Source organism: Benincasa hispida, chromosome 8 (genome assembly GCF_009727055.1).
Source record: "Benincasa hispida cultivar B227 chromosome 8, ASM972705v1, whole genome shotgun sequence".
Classification (NCBI taxonomy): Eukaryota; Viridiplantae; Streptophyta; class Magnoliopsida; order Cucurbitales; family Cucurbitaceae; genus Benincasa; species Benincasa hispida.
Window position 1 is genome coordinate 23531998 of NC_052356.1, and position 22029 is coordinate 23554026.

General features: G+C 36.0%; 1 protein-coding gene across 5 annotated transcripts; it reads right to left on the minus strand.

Annotated features, from left to right (window-relative positions):
• Positions 1–658: 658 nt before the first annotated feature.
• On the minus strand, positions 659–6219 carry LOC120083005. 5 transcript variants are annotated; one of them, XM_039038470.1, is made up of 10 exons: positions 5749–6218; positions 5397–5644; positions 4693–5173; positions 4146–4363; positions 3833–4009; positions 3545–3700; positions 2802–3078; positions 2393–2619; positions 1567–1637; positions 659–1253 (listed from the first exon to the last, which is right to left on the minus strand). In XM_039038470.1, exons 3-10 carry the CDS (start codon positions 5078–5080, stop codon positions 1241–1243), a joined length of 1527 nt encoding a protein of 508 aa, XP_038894398.1. In that variant the 5' UTR covers positions 5081–5173; positions 5397–5644; positions 5749–6218; the 3' UTR covers positions 659–1240. The 5 variants fall into 5 exon arrangements, with proteins under 5 accessions (XP_038894398.1, XP_038894400.1, XP_038894399.1 ...); XM_039038472.1 differs by lacking the exon at positions 5397–5644 and having other exon boundaries at positions 5911–6219; XM_039038471.1 differs by lacking the exon at positions 5397–5644 and having other exon boundaries at positions 5749–6219.
• Between the last annotated feature and the right edge of the window lie 15810 nt (positions 6220–22029).

Below are 22029 nucleotides of genomic sequence, written 5' to 3' on the forward strand. Positions count from 1 at the left end.
GTGACGAATTTCTTCACATACTCCAAGTAAATTCCCCCATGTCGGATTTTGAGTAGTCGCGCACAAAGACTTCCCTTTCCCACATTCCGATAATGTTCGAATAATCTCCTCTTCAGTTCGTCCCAGATGGTAATGGCCCATCGGTTATTGCTCCAGCGGAACCAGTCGACTTCATCGGGTGCGAAACTGATCACAACCACCTTGACCTTCTCGGCATCGAAGAGCTCGTGTATCTCAAAATAATGCTCCACGTGGTAAACCCATGATTCCGGATTTTCCCTTGTGAAAAGAGGTATTTCAAGCCTTTTATAGTCAACTTTATCCGTGCTTCCCACTCCTAAGGATCGAGACGATTCAGCTTCATCGATTCTCCCTTTCACCTTGATCGTGCTTCCGTCGGCGATAGTTGTCTCTTCCTTCCGTCGAACAACATTGCTTTCCCGCACCTCTTCCATAAGTTTTTCGAGGTTCTTGCATAAACCACTCAATAGCTCTCTCAGACCCACCATCTCCTTCTCAGCAGTGTCCATCCTCTCTTCCAATTGCTTCTGAGTCATTGTGCGAGTTTTTCCCAAGATTGCGACTCTGATACCACTTTGTTAAGAACCTACAGTTTTCTTTCTTTCTACTAAACGCACAGACAATCAAACCGAAGAAGAATAGAAAGGCAAAACTATATTTCAAAGCTCTTTAATGTCTTCCAACAATTCAGCAAACCAAAACACTAACGACAACTTACAGTAAGAAAAAGAAAGCAATATATAGAAAATAAGCAAACATCAAAGGACCCAGCTGGTTTTCGAGAGATGTTGAGGAAATCTCTCCATGAAGAATTCCTCTTCCTTATTCAGAACTTCCTTCCCTTTCTTCTGTCGTCCCCTGTGGTCCCCTCTCCAACGCAATCCCTTCTCATTTCTGTTGAAACGGTTTCAGCCTCTTCCTCTACTCCTTAACCAAATTCATTTGTGAACTTCCCTTTTTACCCTTCCTTTTATAAGTGTAGACTATTGGAGGTTTTACACAAACTCATTACCAGCGTGAATGAGTTACAAAGTATATAATCATACTTATATGTCGTGTCAAGCTTAAGCTTGCTCATAAGCTTCACTTGGCTGGTGATTGAACTTTGCTAGTGTAGGCACAGCATTGGCCTAGAGACTGCATGCGAGATGTTTAAGCAATCATAAAAAAAGTATATATTCTTCCAGTAAAGGTGTAAGATTGACTTTGTAAGGCATACTTATTCTGGAAAGCTGCATAGTTTTCAAAAAGAAAAATGTCAGAATATTTTGGATCAGTTTGTGCAATTTTCTCCAAAGTAACAAAAATTATACTGACCTATCAAAACAAGTACATAAACATAGTGAATAATAATACTATATAGTTACAAGATACGCATCCATTAGTAATCTAAAAGCATGATGTCAAAATGCAGTCTCATATGGGCAGATTGCAGCTGCTGCACACAGCCAGAGAAGAATTAACCAACTCAAGGAAGCAAGAAACTTTCAGATTACTGACAGTCACATCACTAAAACAATCATAAATGTGTTTTAGAAAACTCACAAACTTTGAATATGCTTGATCAACCAAATCCCTGGATGTACTGCTCCATTCATGTGGCAAGACTCGCAAATCTATGCAAAAGAAAATATCGATATTCCAATGTCCAAAAGAATGGAAGTAATTCTTGTTTCAAATAACCTTAGAAGAAGCATCTTCATAGTTAATACACTTCAATTTACAGAATTGCTAGCGACCAGATGTAACCGAGGGAAACTCAGATGAATCCAATTACATAGTAAAAACTAGCTAGAAACTGCATCTTTTCGGCCACCATTTCACTTCCTTGCGATTTACACCTTCAGTAGTAGAGAGCCCAACAAAGGCTCAAAAATCATTTTGACAAAAGTATTCTCAACATATAGTCTGTATTTTATTGCATAGATACGGCTTCATTTTTTACATTACTCATTAATGAAGTGTATTTGTCTCTATAGACGAGATTTATGTTTAAATATCTTCATATTTATATACCTTGATAAAATTTTCAAGCATAACTCAACTAACATACAGATGTATTGACGACCAAAAAATTTGTAGATTCCCCTACCCTTATTGTACTAACAGAAAAAGAACTACTGATTAAAAAAAAACCACATCATACTCTGTCAACTTGAGCTTAACTCAATTGATTAAACCATATGTCCTTGACCAAGACATTAATGGTTCAAATTCCATGTTTAATTGAAAAAAAATGAAAATTAGTGAGATTTCTATAGATTTAAGAGCACATAATTACTAAACGAATTAAAGAATGAATTAGGTAAATACAAAGTTTGCAGGCTTCAAAAGAATGGAGTGAAAAAGTATCTCAAGACAATCGGCTTACATTCAGAGGCTTAGCCTTGCGAATGTGGCCCATACTATTGACAAGATCTTTGCGAATGCAAACGGGGAACATATTAATTTTCTTAACAAGTTTCAACCGCCATAGAACATATGGGAAGCTAAGCTGATCCCTGGAAGTAAACCGCACCACCTCATTAAACCAAAGGCACATGAACAAATTCACCATGGGAGAGTGCTCCCTAACAATAACAGAGGCCTCTGCAAGAGCTGCAAAAATAGTAGCACAATTTCAGTACAAGATGGAGTAATTCAAATATTACTCCATCTTGTTAGAGCTAAGTTGAGATGTTTTCACCCTTTTCCAAAGAAAAAAGGCATCCAGTCATGAAGTAAACTGTAGGTTATCATTATTAGACCTACTTAATTAATATAGCTAGAGCTTACAATACCTTTATGCCCATTAAATCTCTTGTCATCTGGGAAGTTATCATGACGATATCGTTTTATCTGCACGTCGACTTCTTCTGGGGTGGCTTTATGTTTCTTGACCACAGCTCCAGCCTCATCATAGACACTACTACGAGCTCCATGTTGTGATATTGCAAGTTCAGAATTTGAACGCCAAAGAAGAGCTTCAAACACTCCTAGTGGGTCTCTCCGGAATTGAGACTTTGAATCTACCCAAATGGAGTACTTCACATTAGGGAAGAGACGATGACCCAACATCTGATAACAGCAGCACGTGATATAATAATCCATATAGCCAAGTTTATAAATGTGGCAAATTGAAGAGATGAATTGTAAATTACAGCTTCCAGTAGTGTGAAAACAATCAACTGAAGAGAGACTGAGAATTTGTGCCGAGCTGAACATGACAAAAAATGTTAACCTAGCATGGAAATCTTGCTTTTTCTGGTTTAAAAAACGTTCTCTTAGAGTTAAGTTTGCTGCTTAATAGCAAGATTTTGTGGTCTGATTCATTCAATGTATGACATGAGGCATGCATGCAAATTATATTACTCCAGATGTTGAAGAAAATATTTTCATCCCATATATGCCGAATGGAAAACAAAATATGCCTTGTTTACTACAACAATTAGTGAAAACAAAAATGATATGCTGAGCAGTCATGAATCCAGCAACAGACCCTAGCATCTGATTGTCTGATCAATTTCACTCTGCAACTTATTACCTTCGGGATTTTGCCATTCAATCTTTGATCAGTGAAAGGAAGATCCCTCACAACCACAACACGCCATTTCCCAATAAATCCATCCTCACCAATAACATGTCCCACTGCTTCCTGTGCACTTAAAGTGATTTCATCCCAAAATGCAACATAGCAAACCTGCATCAGTTATATACGCCCTTATTAAATACTCTTAACTAAATGCACTCTTGAAAAGATGATAAGAGAATGAACATAAAACTTAAATGCACAATTGGCAATTCAAAAATAGCAAAAGCAATATATAACAACCTTGCGAAGTGATGCCTCTGACATTCCAATAGGTTGATAAAGATCATCTCCACCACCAAATGCGCATGTGGACACAACAAGAGTGCATGTTTGCATGAAAGTTCTATCTTCATTAGAAATTCTGAAACCCCCATCATCACTGTAAAAACCGCAATGTACCTCAACAGTTCTATTTACCTGTAACCAATGAATTTCTAGAGCTTGAGAGCAAAGAGAAAAATGGTAAACTTGAAAACCCATTTTCTATTCTAGACAAAGGAGATTCCATGGATTCCATGGAAGCAAAGAAATTAGTGAGAAGTTGATTAATAACCTTAAAACTTTTTTCTCTTTGGTCGAGAGTCTGGTATCCAGTAAATAGATTAAATCTTGTTGCATTCATGCTCTGTCGTGACAAGGAAAATTTATCTACTAACAATGAACTGTCACTATTAGTTATGTAGTTCACATCAATCTCTGGAACTGGCGAACCTTCACGCACAGGAATATCCAATTGCTCAAGTTCTTTTGGTGGCAGAAGTTTCAAGCAACCTGATACAACCCAAAAATTTATGTCAACTTCAGTTCTTCTGCATCCGTAACACCAAGATAATCAGAGATCATGTCCCTCTCTCTTACACACATACACGCATTCAAAGTGCCCGAGGAGAGATGAATTTCCAGTGAGAAATTAAGTAAAATAATTGGGCGTGCAGTAAGGAATTGAAAAAACATATGCATTTCAGATCCTGCAGCTTCCTCATCTTTCAAAACTCCAACCACTCTAATGTAAGATCAGAACCTAACGAGTAGAAGATCAAAAGACAAATCAAACAGATCATAGGGAATGTAGGGTTCTTGCAAGGTTGATGATAACTTACGTTCTCTTATTCCGGAAACCATCCTAGTAACTGGATCGAGTCTATTCAAATTCCCATCTGGTTTATTGTCCAACCCCGACTCCATCACAGGTCCGAGTTTCGAATCATCTAACTTTGCCCTCGTCATGCCACTATGCTCTGATTTCGCCTCCAGCCTTGATTTTTGACCAATTTTTGTTGCCTCAAACAAAAGCAATCCAGCAGCAAGAAGGAAGAAAACAACCAACCAATACTTCAACATCATTCTAAAAATTCGAGGAGCCAACTCATTCTTGACTCGATTCCCTTGTTTTTTTCTCTTTCTCCGAACTCGAACACGCATCCTTTCCAACTCGTCCAACTCATTGTCAGAAACCGTGATGGATACATTGTTGCTATTGTTCGACATGTAAGATACCAGTGCTAGAGATTCAAGATCGCAAAATTTGTAGTAACTGAAAACAGATCGCTGGCTGATATGCAACAAGAACTATTCATGCACCTGAGAATATTCAGATTTAGGATTTCAGATCTCAAACATATAGATATTCTTTTACAGTAGCTTCAAGATCTCCTATGAACTCAAGCTAAAGCTCGTGGAGGACTCACATTACAGAAACACATCCTTTATTTACTCATGTAAACTCCTATGTGTTGAGCCAATTTTCTCTTGTAAACTAGATATGTAAATGACACAAGGCATTTCCAATGGTCAAGCTACTTACCTCAATATACCCAAACAAATTAAACTCTCTTGGCCCACGAAAATTCTGGAATCAACCCTACGATGAGGTTTAATTTGAGAACCAACTCCAACCTTCCAATTCCACACGTCCCAAAATCGACACAACAGTTTAGGGGTTAGATCCCAATTTATGGCATTGTTAAATAATCCAAAAGAGCCTTGGAACCTAAAGTATTCACCAAATTTCTATCAAAACAAATTCCAATCGTGCTGGACAGCCTCGAAAACCTTCAAAAACTCAAATCCAAGCTTCACATATCAGAGGCAAACATTAAATTCAAACTAAACCTAATGGGTATCCAAGATTAAACAAGAACCCAACGAAAACTTACCGATAACTCGCCAAAAACAATCCTCAAGACTGCTGGACAGCTGCTTTTGATTTCAAAATTCTTCCAAACCTCAAATCTACCGTCCAGTCATGATTAAAGCAACAATAGGCAGGACACTGATTGGGTACTCAATATCTTGGGATAAATCCACCAAAAACTTACCAAAACTAGACTCCGGTGAAGCGCAATGGAGCGGCGGTAGTCGAAGGAGCAACCGCAGTGGCGAACAGCACTGTACCACCGGCGACGAGATCGTCAACGGAAGGAGAACCGCAGATGTGGCGCACGTGAGGGCTGCTGACGAGAATGGGCGGCGGCGCGCAACTAGCCGGACCAACGAGAGCAACGGCGATCGAGCGGCGGCAATAGCTCTTCCGGTTGGGTCTCTTGGAGACGGCTGAGAGAGAGAGAGAGAGTCTGAGATTGGGCGTCTTCTCGCGTGGGAGTGTTTCGTGAAATGAGATTTTCCTCTGGGTTGAGTATTAAGGGGCAATTTGGACATTTCATATGTAAATCTGTCCGGTCCTTAAATCGAAAACTCGTCCTAAAAGTCTTAAGTCCTCCTAAAATTGTCGATTTCTTTTGGGTAATGTCCCAAGAAAATTAGAATTGGAACACGTGAAAGAGAAGATGAAGAATTTTTTACGGTTCAGATTGTTTATCGGTAATAAATAATGATAAATATTAAAATTATTTATAGACATCCATCGATATATTGATAATGATAAATCTATATTAATAATTATTATTATTTATCATCGATAAATAATAACATTTTATCATATTTGAAAATACAGTATTGTCATTTAAAACAATTATATTTTTCTTTTTATTAATTTTCATTTCATTTCCGGTTAAGAAACAAAAGTGGGGTTGAACTCTTTTCAAACAAATAAAAAATTGGAAAGATATGGCACTTCTTACATTATAATTTTTATTTTAGTCTCATCAAATGTATTTTTTTTTATTATTATCTCCTTTGTAACTCTCAAATTTCATCTCAAATATTTACAATATTCAAAATTTATATTTTTCATTATGTTATGGTATAAAGATTTTCAAACACATTTAACCAGAAAACATATCTGCTCATCAATTAAATTAATTTATTGTTTCATAGCATAACGGAATTTTTAATCAAGATATTTATGTTTTCCTCATGAATGTAAATATGAAATATTTTCTAAATGATTAAAAAGTCCCCAAGTAATAATAAAATATAATTAAAAAGAAAAAAATATCGTTGAAACATGTTTGCAGCAAGTTTGTTTTTTCTAATTACAAAAACTACATGACCTTAAATATATATTCATTTCTTTTAGTAAAATATATTTATATTCGTATTCATTCTTTGGCTTTACTAAAAAAAAAAATCATCATTTGGCACATTGTGTTAAAGTAATCCATAAATCAATAAAAATGATCTAAAATGTAATATACATATTTTTATCGGAAGAGGGTACAGGAAAAAAATGAAGAGCATAATTGTGGCGTCAAATAAATTTAGGGCTCATATCTTTAAAGATCTCCGAACATGACCTCCCCAACAACTCTACAAAGATGTCGATCGCATCCTCACAGCCACTCATCATCGAAAAGAAACACTTCCCCATTGAACTCGATGCCCGATTTGGGGCTCCCGCACGAAAATAACTGAAACTACTCACAGCAGATCATTCTTCATCTTCGTCAAAAGTTCCACTGTCTATTGGTTAACTGATCGATTCAAGGAGCTTCTTTTATGTCCCATTGAATCAATGTTTCTTCAAAGAAACTCACTTAGAGGGAATAACTATCTGGGTTGAAGAAACACAAAATAGAAAGGGGATTTTAGCCGAAATAGCCAAACTTGAAAAACAGTGGAGGTCTCAATAAACTACTTATACATATTGAAGAAGATAGAAGAGGTTGGAAAGACTTCTTAAATCGCTTCATTAATTCTTCATCTCCCTCTTTGACCATCATTAATGCTGTTAAACAGGCTCATCCTCCTCCAGCGGTCACTAATAAAAAGGGTCCTCTCTCCTATAGTGCTATTCTCGACAAGAGACAGCCTCTAGCCACCAAGTCTGCTCCCTACCTAACAACGAGCACCAACCTCGACCCATCCATCATAGTATTTAGACAATCTTTTCACAATGACTGGTATCACATCAATAGAGCCCTCAGCAACATATCAACTATTTCTGTGTTATTAACCCTTCTTATTAGACCGGGCCATCCTTAGATGTGAAAATAGTGAGCAGGCCAAGGTTTTTTATAATTCCAAGAGCTAGTACAAAGTGGGGCGCTTCTCTCTTGAGTTCAAATGGTGTGACCCTGAGTTGGCCTATCAGAATCCTATTGTTCCTTTATATGGTGGATGGATTAATAAATTAGGCACTTGTTTTTGCACAGATGAGACGTAAACAAAAGCCATAGGGGATCATTGTGGCGGTTACATTAAAACAACGAAGAAAACCCTATTTTGATTGATTTCATGGATGCCTTGAAATTTTGATCTAATCTTCACAGTTTTATCCCCATCGAGGTTTGGCTCCGTTCTCTTTATCTGCGCCTCTCTCGGTTCAGATTAACCCTTTTTCATGGCAGGAAATCATATCGGATACATTTTCAACGTTCACGGTGTGATCCCGCTGGTGACCAACATCGATGATGGCGATAGAGATTGAGGCCTCCTCGAGCCGTACCCTGCTGCTGAAGAGATTGACCATCGTACCTACAACATCCCTAAACACTACTCCTACGATGAAAACCGACAAAGACAGTACTTCCACTAAAAAGTGGAAAATTGTCGATTTTGATCCAAAAAGTTTTTTTCCATTTAAAAGTAAACTCATTTTTAAAATCTACTTTTTTAACCTATTTTCCAACTTTTGAAACTTTAAGTTGAGGGATCCACCATATAAAAATACAAATTTTCCCCTCAATAAAATTCAAAAAGATAAATCTTATCGCAAAGACTTAATCTTTTTGTGGAAGTTAAGGTTTTCTACTTCTTCTTCTTGTTGAGTTTTCAACCATTGTTGAACTATCTTCTCGCAAAACTCTCCTACCTCTGTAAAAAAGACTCACCTTTCGTGGTGGTTGGATATCTTCCATTTCTCCTTCACCCAATTCATATTTTGACAAAAGGTACACAAGTACCTTTTTCATTTACTTTTTTTATTTTCTTTCTTTCTAAATGATGAATCGATTCTATTGTTTATAGGGGGAGTTTGTGTGATTTCTGGTAGGATTGTGTACTGAAAAACCTAAAATTCTTTTCTGTCAACAACATATTTGCCATTTCATTATTTGAACTTTAACGAATTTAAAAGAACCTGTAAAATATATGGCGTAATGGGGTGAATGTTCGTCTGGGTTTGATTTCGTATTTTTTGGGTGTATTGAACTTCATGAGACAAAATCTCGTGAAGTTGTTGCGAATGTTTGTCTTATGAAGTATTCACAATAGTGGGAAGTTTGTAAAATAGCGTGAAAACTCTCTGTCGTTTGCCTCGTTATATTGTAAGTTTGTCTTGTGAAGTAACTTCACAAGACATATATCAACAGACTATCTCGTTTGTCTCGTAATATTGTAAGTTTGTCTTGTGAAGTTATTTGACGAGACAAAAGACAGAAATCAACTCAACTTTACGAGAGATAAAAATCAGTCTTTTGTGTCATAAAGTTGAGTTGATAAGCCTTTTGTCTCATCAAGTAACTTCACAAGACATATATAACTTTATAATACAAATGACAAACTATCTCATTTTTCTTGTACTGTTATAAGTTTGTCTTGTAAAGTTACTTCACGAGACAAAAGACTTACTTACGAACTCAACTTTACGAGATAAAAGACAGTTTGTAGTCTCATAAAGTTGAGTTGATTTCTGTCTTTTGTCTCATGAAATAACTTCTCAAGACATAGAACATTATGAGACAAACAAGAGAGAGCACAACACAAGCTACTTTACAAACTTCACAAGATATTGTGAATACACCCAGATAACTTTGGTGATGGCTATTTGGCTTTTTTCTCACAAAGTTCTTTGTCCTTTTTATGGATCTTTTCTTTCACTAAGGAATTTAACATTGTACCATGTTTTATGGCACATTTAGGTAATTATTATGAAGCCAAGGATCGAGTCAGTAGGATACTTTAAGGCTCCATTATCTTCGTGTTCTCATCTGACTAAGACCTGTATGGTGATCCAAATGAAGTTAACGAGGGTCCAGTTAGACATGTTTAGGTAGACCATACACAGACCCATCTATATAGTACTCTCTCCCTCAATGGATAACTGATACATCACCTACTTCTCAAGAAGGTTATGGATAATAGACCAAATGTAATTTCCTTTAATCTGCTTTAGTCTAAGGTATCATTTAGCAAGGATGAGTTTGACTTTATCACTGGGTTTAGGGTATGGACGCGAGTGGTACGGAATAATCTTAACCCTACCAAACTTAGAAACCTATACTTCAACAATAGGCCTAGATTGAAATAGACTCATGCTGAGGAACATTTTCTTGCTATAGACTTTAGGAGTGATAAGGGTGTGGTGAAAGTGGCATTTGCCTATTTTGTATAGTTAGTCATGATGGGGAGGGAGAAGAAGCAAGTGTTTGACTATACCATCCTCGGTATTATGGATGATTGAGAGATATTTTGCAACTACGACTAAAGTAATGTGATTTTTGATAAGAAAATTAGTAGTTTAAGAGAGCTCTCATCGATGCTATCGATCAAGTAGAACTTGGGACGTTAGCTATAGCCTGTACGGATTCTTATTTGCCTTACAAGTTAGTTTACATACATATTCTATGCATGTTTCCTTCTCCATTATTGTCGATTATTTTACATGATTTGATTCGATCTTCATGTTTGTAGGTGTGGGCGTATGAGATGATTTCTTTGCTCAAAAACCTCGTGGCAACTCATACTAGTGAGACAGCCATTCCACATTTGTCTCGATGGGAAAGCAGGAAAAACCCAACATAAGCAGAAATATTTTCAATCCACGACAGGTAATGGATTTAATTTTTTATATATATATTGTTATAAGCGTATGTTGCTTATGACCCTAACTTGTCACATGCAGGGAAGTCACGTTATAATGGTACAACTGGTACCAATGGAGGATGAAGTAGCTCATATGCATCGCATAGTTCTTACCCTTGAAGTATGTGTCCTCCCATTGAAGCCTGTTGGTGAGGGTGATGATCGTTGTGCTAAGGGTGGGGGCCATCACAACTACTGTGATGACGAGGGTGATTATGACATCGAATTGAATCACGTCCACAGTGAGGGGATCATAGTAACGATGAGGGTGATCATGGACACGATGACCACTAAGACCAGAACTGGGTTGATGTTGAGATGAGTCGAGTGGAAGAAGGTCCCTCCTATCCCAACATCAACGTTGACAATTCTCCGGAGCCTACGCGTAGACCAAACATCAACGTTGACAATTCTCCACATCTGACATGCTGTCTCTTATACACATCTAGATGTGTATAAGAGACAGTTGGAGGGTTGCATGAATCAGTTTGAGGCCAGTATTAAGTCCGAGTTCAATACCCTCCAATCTAAGGTCGTTGATGTACAGTGGGATGTCTTTACTATGATGGGATATCTAGGGCAACTACTGAAGGTACAATTTCCATCGAACCTATACATATGCTATTTACAATTTTGTACGTTTACTTACAGTGCCTTTAACGCACCTGCAAGGAAAAAATGTTGCGAATTCTGATGATGTAGATGTAGAACTCGAAACCGATTTGCCTCATATCGTGACTGAGGATGTTCGTGGCCCATCTAAAGCTGAAGGATATTGCATCAGATCTCTCTGGAGGAGCTGAGAGAGCAAAGGATAACTCAGTTTTCCTCACTCTCCAAATCATTTCTAACACCATCGAGGATATTCGTAGTCCTTCGGAACCGGCACTTGGAGGACAGAAGATAATTACAGTTGACTCAAAAGACGTTAATATCATGGAGATTATGCTTTCAGATGCCGATAGCACATGTTCATCCCGACAATGTGGTAAAATAGATGAAGACTACTGCCTCGATCATCATACCTAGTTTGCGTAAACAAGGCCTAAGAACAAAACGTAGACGCAAGGCATACAATACATCAGTTACTGAGACCCAACCGGTTGGTTGAAAGCTTTCAAAAAGAGCTAGTTTTCTATCCTTAATTCTATCAATTTTGTAGAATTCTTATACATAATATGTTTTTTTTATAGGTAAAATCATCCCGAGGACCAATGAAGTCATATAGAAGAAAAATACCAAAAATGGAGTCAGAATGAAGCCTAAAAGCATCAAAATCAAATAAGTCGCCAAAATTACCAAAATGCCACTCAAATGAAGCATATGGCGGCATGATGCGTTCTCGTTATGCAATGGATTATTTGTTAGGATTGGTGTCCTAATTCTTCCGGAGTCTCGCTGTTTTGTAAAGATACACATTGTTTGATGAATAAAATAATTGTTATTTAATTCTGGCATTTACTCATATCCAATAAATAAAGCTCCATGGTTATCTTATGTGAATTAAGCATGTATATGTGATATACAAGTGGATCATGCCTTAAGTGATAACTCAAATAGGTATGTAGTATAAGGATTAAGGTGGGATACCTGATCCTAGTGACACTACGGATACGGCCCGCTTTGTAAAAGTTTGCAAGTATTGTAAACTACTACAGATGGTAGATCCTGACCGTTCATGTGAAGACATGCGAGCGGGGGTGTCCTATACCTAGCTTGTATAAGACCTGGACCACGAGATGACTAGACTCTGTATATAAACACTGTTGATACTAGAGACTTACATCTCTCATAAACGACCATAGGTAACATAACCTCAATCCTGAGTGTTTTGGGAACTCTTGCCTTTGAGGGTGGTCCTTTGATTAGTATGGGTGAGAGTGACCAGATTGTCAACTCAACATGCCTATCTTTTTGGTGACTTGTCTGATCTGTAAGTTGGGAACTCAATCCATAAGATGGAATTCACTCCTTTCTCGAAGTAGAGAGATTGCTCTCTTAAGGGCTGATTTCGGGGCTTGAACATAGTGGCCACAACTTTTCTTTGGAAGAGAGGACTCAGTCATAGTAGGACTATGACTTATGTTCATTAGAGGGATCAGTGGTACTTAAGGAGTTAGATGTAACTACAGGGGCATAGTGGTTATTGGCCCAACTGTACTTATGATCGATTTGTGAAGGGTTGTCGCACTTCTGATTGGTTAAGATGGACACATAATATATCTGTGGTAAGGAGAATTCAGCTGTCGATCTTTAGAGAAATGCCTGGCAGTTAACAGATGGTGGATCCCGTGACTAAAGAGTTTAGTCAGTTATTCACATCCCGTTGGAGTTTCGAGCTACAAGTCCATAAGGTCCCCTTGGTAGCTTAATGGATTCAGTTGAGGATCAGTTCTTGGTGTTGATTTGAAATGTTCAAATTGAGAAGAAGTAATCCGATTATATATGATATGATCGGTATGATGTATGAGATACATCTAGTGGAGGATTAATGTAAATGATATTTACATTAAGTGCCATGGAATAGAAAAAGAACTATGGTTTATATGTTTCATGAGATGAAATATTAAAACTATAGGTTATAAATATAGTATGATAAGTTGGTTATCATTTATGTTTATAATAATATTAATTATTGGATAATTATTTTTTTTCTCTAATAACCAATTGAGTGGGAGGTTATTGGTGGTTCATGGTAACTGTGAGATAAAAGAAAATTTGTTTTCCTATTTTTAGTAAGTTTTTGACAAAATTGTTTTTGTGAATTTTCTCTCGGAAAAAGAATCTCACAGAAGTTGTCAAGTAAATAAGATTTACTAAGTGGTAGCTTGAGCAAGCTAGACGATCGTGTAGTGTTTTATAAGTAACATACACGGAACTAAGCAATGAGCTAAAAGATTGCTTAGCTTTTGCTAGACAATCGCTTAGCTTTTACTAGACGATCACTTAGCTTTTGCTAAACGATTGGGCATTGACCCATACGATAGGTTTCAGCCATCTCCCACTTGCCTAATCATGTACATGATTGTTGTTTTCTCCTTCTTTAGCCTCAAACCAAGTCCAAACAGAGCCCACCCTTTGGATTCTCACATAGAGAATACCAAGGTAGCATTCTTGGTGGTGTCATACTCAAGTCAACATTGTCGAGGTTCTGTGGAGGCCGTTCGTGCTGTTGGGGTGTTCGTGACCGAGGCGATTGCTGAGGAGAGCGTGCGATGTTTGTGCTGTGTAGCGGTCGTGTTGTTCGAGCATTCGAGGTTACTGTGTTCAAGCGCTGTCTCTTATACACATCTAGATGTGTATAAGAGACAGCTAAGAGAGCGCGAAGAGTTTATGCTGTGTAGCGGTCGTGTTGTTCGAGCATTCGAGGTTACTGTGTTTGAGCGTTCACGATCAAGGAGCGTGGAGACGAGTCTACAAATGTGTGTAAAGATTTCTCTTTTTGATAATTTTTAGTTTCATGCTATAATTTTTGTAATGAATGCATAACCATTTGTTTCTGTGTACGATTGTAATTGTAATGTTCATACATGATTATAATTTGGAATGATCTTCCGCTGCTAATGGAAATCCTCGTGATCGATTTCCTTCATTAATTACTATGTGATACCTTAGAAACACATTGTTTTACCTAGTTAGACCAAAGTATAAATCCAACTAGAATCTTGGAAAGTCTAGGGTCGAACTTAGGGATTGCATTCTATTGATGCATTAAAAATTATTGTTCCAATCTTTACGCGAGTTGTTTTGTTAAGTATGCAACGAGTTTGTTCCTATTCTATCGCTAAAATAGATAATGGTGGATGCGATAGTACTCACAATAGTAAGCATAGTGAGAAAAATATTCACTAACAATTCCTAAGTAATTGCATAAACCATGTGGTCAAGCAACTCACTCAAAAGTCAGAACCTATCTTTTCAGTGTATTTAGCTACCATGTCCTATTTCTAGGATGCATGCGATGAGTATTTGATGCAAAAGATGTCTCTTTATTCCTAAATGTAGTCTCTTTTTGTTTTATGTGGTCTTTGCGCTTTCAAGCATAGATTTATTCTATTTAGAAAAATCTTTTGAATTATTCAAATAGTTTATAAAGCATATATAAAATAAGTTGAACGCACGATTAAGTTTACTTAGTTCATGTTAGTTTCAATGTTTCTCAACCCATTAAGAAATTAGTTACTCAGGGTAGAAGGGGAGATATGGATAAACTAAAGGAGTAGTAAAACATGCAACGGAAGATTACAGAATCAATAAGCACTTAAACTACATTTAATTTGAGTTTTAAGCATGTTGTTCATATGATATTCATGAGGGAGATTGAAACACATATTACCTTTGAAGATTTCCTCCACGAATTTAGCTGAAATCCACCAAGATAGAATTTGGATCTTCAAGAAGACTACTACCGAGATCTTCTCCACTATGCTCTAGTTGGAATGTGTGGTGGAAACACTTAAATCAAGTTGAATTGAAGATGAACAAGTGAGTGATGTGTAGGGTTTTCAGGTTTTCACTTCAGCAACTAAAACTCAGATTGCATAATGATCTTCATGCATGGAGCTTCTATATATAGGTAGAATTCATGCAAATATACAGGGTTGCATGGAGGGCAACTCCTCTTTGAAGATCATCACAAAAATGAAATGGATTTTGGTGACAATCCATCAAATTTGTTAGTGGAGTTTTCCCAAAAAATGGAAAAACCCACTAACTTAAAATGATTTCAAAAATCATTTTATTTTGTTATTTAAATTAGTTTTATAAAATTAATTAAAAAATAATTAATTTAAATAAAACTTTTTAATTAAAATAATATTAATTTAATATCTTAATATTAAATCAATAAAATATCAATTTCACCAATAAATCAATTTTATATTTAAATCATAATTTAAATATTAATTAATTTTCTAAGTTCGTTTAATTTCAATTAAATTAAACGTTTTTAATTGTATCATATACAATTAATCGAAAACCCTAAAATTGAATTTGAACATTTCAAATTCACAACCCTAATTTCATACGTCAATACTCAATTTGTTATTCCGATTTAAGATCTAGTAGAGGGACTTAATGAACCTACAGATCATGAGCTCCAACGATATCTAATTAATTCGTTAAAATTCTTTAATCGAATTAATTACTATACGTTAATTATCAAGACACACCACTATGACTCGATAGTTGAACTCTTCTCACTGTAGATATATTTCTGTCCATATAAACCATAATCAATAATTCGATCTTTCAAAGGTCGTTCATAATTACAGCTAGGTCAAAATTACCGTTTTACTCTTGTAAATACATCTTGTTTCTTAAGTTCTCACTGACTCTCTAATGAATCATGTCCCTCTCTATCATGAGAAGGTGGGGCTCCGATTATTCAAGACCTGGAATCAGCACTTAAGGGAACAACCTATCTGCTAACCTTAAAATGGGTAGGAGTGAATTCTATCTTGCAAACCTATGTCCCCAGCTATCCATCCGATCTTATCTCCAAAATGGAAGGCTTATTGAGCAGTGGTGTTGGACTACTCTCACCCATGCAGATCAAAGAATAATCTTGAATAAACAGGAGTTCATAGCTAGCTCAAGATTAAGATCGAGTTATCCTAGGTTACTTAAGTATGAAATAGTCAGTTTTAACAGTAATTGATCGTTATAATGAAAAGTGACTATTTCGTGGTCTAGTCTATATGCAAACTCATTGCATAGGATGCCCTCTCTACATGAATGATCTGTGGATCACATCATTTGTATTACCTATACAAAATGGGCCACATCCAACAGTTTTACCAAGATGAGTTACCCAATTTCATCCATATACTTATAGACTATTTAGGCTATATGCTATTAACTTGATCTTGTTTATGTCACTACATAAAGCTAAAGTATTCATATTTTATAACCATGAATATGTTTATTGGATTTTCATAATAGAATGCAAAATTAAAACCTTTATTGAATAAAATACTCAATAATATTTTATTGATAAATAGAATGTTTAACACAAAATTTACGAACTACGAGTTCTAGGATATTCCCAATAATCTCCCACTTGGACTAAAACTCCAGTGAGAATAAATATATACAATACAATGTTGAGAAACATAAAAGGGAAAATACAATAAATGAGGGCATTAACAATGTCATAAAACTCGCAGTTCTTAAATTTTGTGTTAAACATTCTATTTTAGGCCAACTTTGGAATTCAAGTAGTCTATTTTAGGCCAATTAATGGAGGTTCTCTTGGAATCAACCTCTTACTCCACAATTACTATGTGTTAGTTCTAGTTGTAGTTAGAATATTATAAATTTTATTTGTTTTGGGTAAAATAGAGTTAACGACACCTATTTCACACCAAACACTATGATAGGTGGGTCATGGCTAAAGGCTAATGAAAAAGCCAGAGCCTACATTTTAGTAAGCATATCTGATGTGCTTATTAAAAAGCATGAAACCATAGTTACTGCTAGAGAGATCATGGAGTCGTTACAAGGGATATTTGGACAACCGTCCTCATCAGTAAGACACAATGCTATAAAATACGTCTACAATTCCCACATGAAGGAATTGACCTCTATTAGAGAAAACGTCCTAGACATGATGGTCCACTTTAATGTTGTGGAAGCGGATAACGCTGTCATAGATGAGAAAAGTCAAGTTAGTATGATCATGGAATCTCTTCCGAAGAGCTTCATAACTTTTTGCACTAACGTTGTAATGAATAAGATTTATTACAATAGAACTGACAACTCTCTTGAACTCTATACTTATCCATCTTTCATGAAAAATAAAGAAGAGAAAGTGATAACACCGAAAATGTGCTATTTTTCTCGTCTTAATTCGAGGTCGTTATTATGTTTAATGTGTTTATTTGATGATTTTGTAGGTATTGAGCATCTTGGAGGTAAATCAATCATTACGAGCTATTTGAAGTTAATTTGGAGCAATTAGGTGCTAATTTGAGCAACTAGACTTCAAAAGGACGTGAATGGACGAAAACACCCCTAGACGGAGCGTTGCAATGCTCAAACGAGCATTGTGCAATGCTATAAGGCAGTAGCTACCTATTTCGTGCAAAACAAGGCAGCGTTGTGACGCTATAGCATCCAACGCTATGAACATTAGTGCTTACAGCGTTGCGAACGCTGCGACCAACCCCTATAATATATATGTTTCTTCCCTTTAGGTCATAAATATTCGCCCACCTGGCCTCCAGCCGAATTTCCCATCTCTTTTCTCTTCCACTTTGTATTTTGGGTGTTTCTTTAGTAGTTAATCGAGTAATGTCAGATTGTAGCTTTTCATCCTCTATGAGAAGGTAAGATTTTGTTTTCTTAGCTTAGAGATTCGAAGGAACTCGATGTAATTTTATGAGATTTTAATTTATTGATATATACAAACTTGTCTTTGGGTTTTAATCCGAATTTATATTTATGAATTGCATGATTTTAATTGTTAATCGACGCCCAATAATTTTGTTGTATGATTCTAATGCTTTGTGATTAATTTGTAATATTTGACACATATTTATAAGTTAATCCCATTGGAAGCAATAGGTTAGTTAGGCAAAAAGGACTACTCCTAGCAACCTAGAGAAAAACCGTATTGATTGTTTAATTAGACGTTGGAAGTTAAACACTCATCTTAGTGTAATCCTTAGAACTTAATGCGATTTGTTAATTTATATGGAGTGGATTCGTTTTCTGTGCATTTTAATTAATTAGATAATTAGGACCATTGGTTGGGATTCCAATCATGGCTAAGCATCAACAAAAAGTTTAAGTAATAAATTGGGTCAATGATGTAAATTACATTGGGTAAATCCATTCCTCTAAACTAAGATATCTCGATTAATTGCGCTTCTATCATTTATTTTCTTGCACTTTATTTTATGCAATTTCAATTATCCATCCACTCCAAACCCATTCTCCCCCCCCCCCCCGCCATTTATCTCTTTACTGAAAACGGGCTTTGATGAACTAATCTTTCGCGCTTCCCTGAGGTTCAACCTCAGACTTTCCGCTTATATTACCAATTAGTATAAGTAGTTAGTTCGGTGATTTATAAATATTATTTGCATAGGCGTAGGTTTACGGGCGATGATAAACTCGACTATGCTAGAAAGCAAATGTTGTTACCCAAAAGAAATTTTTTAAGGGATTTATATCAGGTACAAAATCTTCAGAAAAAAGTTCGGTCCTTCAAAGGATAAAAATATCCAAATGAAGTAAAACGAAAAAGGGAAGAAGAAGGACCCTGACAAAAAGAGCAAGACAAATATTTCAAAGGAAAATGTTTCCAATATAACGAAGATAGGCATTGCAAACGTAATTGCCCAAAATATCATGCAGAAAAGAAAGCTAAAAAGGCAAACTAAGGTAAATCTGATTTACTTATAATAGAAACATATTTAGTGGAAAGTTCTTATTTGGCCTGGATACTAGATTTAGGCGTCGCTAATCATATTTGCACTTTTATTCAGGAAACTATTTCCAGGAGACAGCTGACGAAAAATGAGTTGACTTTCAAGGTGGGAACAGGTGAAGTCATTTTGGCTGAAGCAATGGGAGATATTAAGTTATCTTTTGGAGAATCTTACATTTTGTTAGAAAATGTATATCATGTACCTAGGATGAAAAGGAACTTACTCAGTCTCCTGTTTATTAGAACATATGTAGAAAGTTACTTTTGATATAAATGAAGTGTTCATTAGTTCAAGAGGTATTCAGATATGTTTTGCTAAACTTGAAGATAACTTGTATGTGTTAAAGCCAACTGAGGCAAAAAGCTATTTTTAACATAGAGATGTTTAAAATAGCGAAACTCAAAATAAGAAACGAAAGATTTCTCCTAACACCTATCATTGATACTTAAGACTTAGACACATAAACCTCAACAAGATTGAGAGATTAGTAAAGAATGGACATCTAAATCAGTTAGGAGACAAATCTTTTATCTCCATGTGAATCATGTCTTGAGAGAAAAATGACCAAAAGATCTTTTTCAGTAAAAGGTCTTAGAGCCAAAGATCTCTAGAACTAATACATCCAGATATTTGTGGTCCAATGAATGTTAAAGCTTGAGAAGGATCTGCGTATTTCATCAGTTTTATTGATGATTACTCTAGATATGGCTATGTTTACCTAATGTATCATAAGTCCGAAACTCTTGAAAAGTTCAAAGAATATAAAACAGAAATTGAAAACTTATTAGGTAAAAAGATTAAAACCCTTCGATCAGATCGAGGTGATGAGTATATAGATTTAGAATTCCAGAACTAATTAGTAAAACATGGAATTCAATCTCAACTCACTGCACTTGGTACACCACAACAAAAAGGTGCAGCAGAAAGGAGAAATCGAACCTTGTTAGACATGATTTGTTCAATTATGAGTTATGCCCATTTACCTCAGTCTTTTTTTTTAAGGTATACAGTGCAAACTGCCGTATATATTTTGAACATAGTTCCCTCAAGTGTTTCAGAAACACCATATGAGCTATGGAGAGGATATAAAGGTAATTTACGTCACTTCAGAATCTGAGGATTCCTAACACATATGTTGGTGCATAATCCTAGGAAATTGGAACGACGTTCAAAGACATACTTGTAGGATACCCTAAAGAAACAAAAGGTGGTCTATTTTATGATTTTCAAGAAGACATAGTATTTGTATCAACAAATGCTACATTCTTAGTGAAAGACCACATAAGAAATCATCGACCTCACAGTAAATTGGTATTAAATGAGATGTCCAGAGAATCCATAGATAAATCAACAAAAGTTTTTGATCAAACTGGTCCTTCAACAAAGGTTATTAATGAAACTAGCCCATCACATCCTTCTCACGAATTGAGAATGCCTTGACGTAGTAGGAGGGTTGTTCAATAGTCTGACCGATACATGGGTTTAACAGAAACTCAAGTCGTCATACCTAATGGTGGCTTAGAGGATCCATTGACCTTTAAACAGGCAATGGAATATATAGATAGAGATTTGGATAAAAGTCATGAACCTTGAAATAGAGTCTATGTACTTCAATCTTGTCTAGAAACTTGTAGATTAACCAGATGGATAAAACTTATTGGTTGCAAGTGGATCTACAAGAGAAAACGAGACCAAACTGGTAAGGTACAAACCTACAAAGCCAGACTCATGGAAAAAGGTTTTAAAAGAGAGGGGATAGACTTTGAAGAGACCTTCTCTCCTATTGCCATGATTAAATCTATTAGAATACTTTTATCCATTGCTACTTTTATGATTATGAAATATGGCAAATGGATGTTAAAACAGTCTTTTTGAATAATCATCTTGATGAAAGTATTTATATGTCTCAACCAGAAGGGTTCATTGAATAGGGTCAAGAGCAAAAAGTTTGCAAGCTTAAAAAAGTTAATTTATATGTTAAAACAAGCATCTCGATCATGGAATATAAGATTTGATACTGTGATCAAATCTTATAGCTTTGAACAAAATGTTGACGAACCTTTTGTTTTCAAGTAGATAGTCAATAAGATTATAACTTTCCTGGTACTTTATGTGGATGATATCTTGCTCATTGGGAATGAGATAGATTTCCTTGACGACATTAAGAGATGGCTAATGTTGCAATTTTAAATGAAAGATTTAAGAGATGAACAATATGTTCTTGGAATCCAAATAGTTCGGAATCGCAAGAACATAATGCTAACATAGTATAGAGAAGCATCAAACAAAATTGTATTGCTGACTCCACCATGGAAGTTGAATACGTAGCTGCATGTGAAGCAGCTAATGAAGTAGTATGGCTCAAAAAATTCTTGACTGATTTGGAAGCTTGTCCAAATATGCATCTGTTAATCACCTTGTATTGTGATAACCGTGGTGCAATTGTCAACACAAAGGAACCTAGAAGCAATAAACGCAGAAAACATATCAAGCGAAAGTACCATCTTATCTAAGATATAGTACACCGAGGAGACATGAGTCATGAAAATAGCCTTTGAAGATAATCTTGCTGATCCACTTACGAAGTCCTTCACGGCTAAAGTATCCGAGGGTCACCTGGTAGGACTGGGACTACGAGCTTCATCAATTTAGGGCAAGTAGGAGAATGTCAAGGGTATTTAGATACCCTGGTTTATTGTATCTTTTTCTCTCTCACACTCAACATCATATATTTGTATATATTTGTAACCCACTGAAGTTTTAGTCCAAATGAAAGTTTGTTGGAAATGTCCTAAAATT